This window comes from Cystoisospora suis (assembly GCF_002600585.1).
Source record: "Cystoisospora suis strain Wien I chromosome Unknown contig_2279, whole genome shotgun sequence".
NCBI classification, from domain to species: Eukaryota; Apicomplexa; class Conoidasida; order Eucoccidiorida; family Sarcocystidae; genus Cystoisospora; species Cystoisospora suis.
The window spans coordinates 5,379-9,509 of record NW_027155078.1 but is presented as its reverse complement, the minus strand read 5'-3'; the positions used below and the strand labels follow the sequence as shown (position 1 = coordinate 9,509).

The 4,131-nt window shown below is 49.9% G+C and overlaps 1 protein-coding gene across 1 annotated transcript in view; it reads left to right on the top strand.

Moving 5' to 3' along the window:
* The first annotated feature begins 193 nt into the window (after positions 1-193).
* Positions 194-4,131, top strand: part of CSUI_004801 (nadh-ubiquinone reductase complex 1 mlrq subunit) — a 4,637-nt gene continuing 699 nt past the window's right edge. Inside the window, exons 1-4 of the mRNA XM_068064985.1 lie at positions 194-636; positions 1,318-1,601; positions 2,682-2,768; positions 3,410-3,608. Of these exons, the coding sequence (XP_067923039.1) occupies positions 1,396-1,601; positions 2,682-2,768; positions 3,410-3,608 (492 nt within the window). The 5' untranslated portion in view covers positions 194-636; positions 1,318-1,395. The remainder of the gene's footprint in view (positions 637-1,317; positions 1,602-2,681; positions 2,769-3,409; positions 3,609-4,131) is intronic.

Here is a 4,131-nt window from a genome sequence, read left to right as displayed (position 1 = left end):
CGCGCGGCACTCGACACGCGGCACGGCACGCACTACAGGCGTTGACACACAGGGCGGCGGCGCAGAGTCGTAGCGAGGGCGTTACAGTGCGGCTGAAAACAGTCAAATCATGAAACAGATGCTGGGTGCTCGTAGCGAACTAAGAGAAGTGGGAAGACCCAACACGCACGTACGACAAAGTCTGAGTCTACAAGCCACTCCTCGTCTGAAGCAAGCAACGCTACGGTACTCGTCCGAAATTCGGCGGAACCTGTGGAAACGAAGCTGCAGCACAGGCACTTTGCAACTGCCGTGAGAACAACGCTGATCACTGTGACAAGGGGGGCTGACGGAGTAGTATTCTACGAGCAGTATGACTTCTTCAGGTGCAAAAAGAAAGGCTTTACCAAGACAAATGAACTGTGGAAACTGCGCGGCGGCAAGTCATCCGGCCGCCAGGTGCTACTGCTTTGCTACTTCCGACCACAGCGCAACAGCTGCTGGCTTCAACGTGCAAATCGAACCGGCAGTCTAGGCTGCATGCAGCAAGTATCTCTCCGTCTGCTGTGTTGACAACATTCTGAGCCCGTATGCTGCACACGAACCCAGATTTTCGTGAGACTGCGAATGCTGCCTCGATTGTCTGCTCGGAGCCGGGTGAGTCTGGTGTATTACATTGGGCCCTGATCAAGTGTTTCTACATCCCGAAACAGGCTGCGCCCGTAGAATCCCTAGACAGTGCACTGTAAACGAATCGCAACCTGTCTATCAAAGTTCAAACTTTTTGAGGAATTGGGGACGATGTGGGCGCTGCTGCGAGAGCCGATGAATTGCTCGTGTTATCAGCTTCGAAGCGCTGTTGACATGATTTCAGTCTGTCAATCTCTGTTTCCTTTCCTTCCCGAGCACCTGTCATTCAAGGGGACAGATGAGGCGACGGGAGGTGATCCTCCTTGGATTTGCTCAGTCGATTCCGCGTCCCTGCTTGGCATCTCCGTTTTCTGGGCCCTACTCTGCCGGTGGAGGAGCGGTATCGACCGCTCCCCCCCCGCTGTTGACAATGGGGATGTGTATTAGGTTCCCATCAAATGTAAATCTGAGGCGGCTGTTCGTTCTCTTCGAAATTCTGGGCTAGCCTTTGGGCCGAGTTCCGCTGCCTCAATCCTTTTCTCCAAAGCTCGCCCGGTGGGCAGTAGCGTCTGGTCCGGCAGAAGCGAGAAGGTCTTTCGTGTATTTTTTCCCCGTAGCGCTTTTGTCGGATGGTGAGTGGCCGTTGACGAGTTCCTGTAACAGGAGAAAACCGAGTGTTCTTGGCGTTGCTGTGTGTATGATATGCAGTGCTACGCGAATGTCCGCCCCAACCCGGCGTCGGTTTTTCTAGTTCGATCGTCGTGCGCTGAGCCACTCTGATTCAAGATGAATGCCGCTCACTTCCGCCAAATCTTTCCAGCTTGGTGCGTCCGCGCCACTGACCATACTGTCGTTGATATGTATGCAAAGAAGTTCTACAACACGTACTTCGCCGATCCTGTTCAGTACAATTATCTCTTCATTTCCTTCTTCGCCGTTGGATGCGCAACGACCATGTGCATCCGACACCTCATGTTCAACCCGGATGTCTGGTAAGGCCACCGTAGCTTCGTAGCTACGAAAAAGCGAGGGAGGAGATCAGCCTTCGAATGCGTTCTCGTTCGCGAAGCGTATGCAAGAGATCGCTTACACTTTATATAGATTGTCGTCTCCAGTGAGAGTGCTAGACACCTTATGCCGGGTCACGCTGTTGTCTTCAAACTTCTCCCCATCGTATTTCCCTGGGTGTGGTTTCCTGCCTCATTCGGTTTCTCCGGTGGTATGCGCCTTCTAAGCTATTAACGCGTACCCTTGCATGCGGACCTTCCTCTTGGAAAATATTTTCCGTAAACTTCGCACGTGAACTCTCACCGAACATGTCACACCCTGCTATGTGTTTGATTGGCTGTACTGCCTTACAATAGTTTCTACTTCGGCAACGTGTGCTAGCAGTCTGAATGTCTCAGGAGTTAAGCTGATACTATTCTGCATTGTGACAGGAGCACCATTGAACGCAGACATGCCTCTTGCTTAACCGACTCTCAGTGTCGGACAGGGCCGGTGAACCCAAGGAAGTTCACCAAGGACTCGGCCTGGGGGGATGAGATCTCAGCTTGTATGTCGTGACCCCTTGCTTCGAGCAAAGTCATTCGTTACCTTTTCTGAGGAAGCGGTCTGTGGCGGGGAACTGACCTCCTCATGCCTGGAAGTATTGACTCCTCTGTCGTGCCCCTATATATTCGATGGATAGGGTAGGGATGTTACCATCAAGCCAATATACGGAAGATCAGAGTCGTGCAGGCCTGCTTGCCTTCGGGAACTTCTGTCCGGGGCCATCAAGTGTTTGTTCGTTTGACGTCATTACCCCCGGGAAACAAGTTGTTTCCCAATCAAGGCTGGTAGCATAGTGAAGAGTGTCTGGATACCTCATCACGTTTTCCGAGAACATCGTCTTCAGCTATACAGGCTCAGTGGGTTATCTACGAAGCAATAAGATGTTGGCGCGAGCGTGGCTGGTACGTTTGGCAACTGGAGACCCTCTTCTTTTTTCCTCTCCACACACTATTTTGCCTTCTGCAATCAGAAGGTGACACTGAGAACATACCAATACATATCCCTTCGTATGCTTGCAGTGTTCGTCATGGAGACGCTCGGAGGCAGTTCATTGATAGGTGGCAACATCACCTTTACTCTATCCCATACTACAACCACTTTCTCCGGTGAGTCTGCGAACAGTTAGAAGGCAGATCGTGTATGCACCGTGAAGGTCAGTCTCAACTGTCGGGTTTAGGGTTTAGGGAACTGTAAATCCGAAACCCTAGATCATTGGGGAAAAAAAAACGAGATTTGTCTGGTTTCTGTCGCTTCTTTCTCGGCCCCCTTAGCACCCAGATCTTCCACAGCTCACTCGAGAAACGACGGTTAGGTATGTCACGATGACGTCGAGACCTGCAGTTCGTGTGTTCGTCTTCCACTACACGAGCTTTTAGAGTTGTTCTGTTAACTGTGAAGCTCATGGCGATTGTTCATATAACACAAGTGAACTACAAGATCGTGCAGGCAAGCAAATAAGAAAAAAGCAATGTATCTTCGGACTTAGCTCGGACACACCACAGTGGCTCAGCACCTCAGAGCTCGCAGGGTGCAGTTCGCGGAGGCAACCACTGCAGCGGTGGCTTTCTTCGTGTCTGTTGCATCCGCTTGCTTGGGACTTATTCCCTCCAGTGTCTACGCCTCGCATTTTCCTGCCTTCTCACCGTCACGGTATAGCCGCAAGTATTTCATCTGAGTGTCTTTCAATGAAAGTAGCTGCTCAGGGAAGAGGTAGCGCGTTGCTCTTTGGTCGTCTCTTGTCACTTAGGGGCTTTGCCTTGAGGTTCCAGAACTCATTTGTTGATAACGAGCCTGACTATCATGGCTCGCATCCTTGGGGCCTGAGGCCTAACCGATGTCTCAACTACGCCCGTTTTCCGTTTACCTTCATGAATCCTTACAAGTATTTCGTCGATGACCCCCAGTATTTGAAGAACCTCCATGGGAGCATGGAGAAGCATTACCAGGCAAGTTGGTTGCCACTCCCTCAAAAGTCGTAACGAATACTTGTCACACACCGGGGTGTGTGCTATCTCTCTGTTCGGGATCCGTTAATCATCTGTGAGTAACGGTGCAGAGTGGATCCGCTGCCACTGTCTTTTTTGTTGCCGGGAAACGTCCGCCGACTGGCACGGGGTTCTCTGGTGCTTACTGAAACAGAGAAGCCTATCACATCTGCTTTTGCACTTGGTAGTACTTGCTCCGTAGAGCGGAGTGCTGCATTTGTTTACATAGACGCTGTGTTTGATAGCCGGTCTTGGCTCGTTCCTAGGCGACTGCAGGAAGAAACGAATTCGGCTTCGAGAAAAATTGCTAAAATTCGTTCAGAAAATAATAAAGAATTTTCAGCTTGTAAATTAATCTTTTATAGTTATTTTCAGAAGAGAGGTTTTTAATACATATTCTTTAGATAAAATTATTTCATATGAATAAATAATTTCAATAAAATTAGTCATTTTTTTTGCTAAAAGTTCAAAATAAACACTAGGT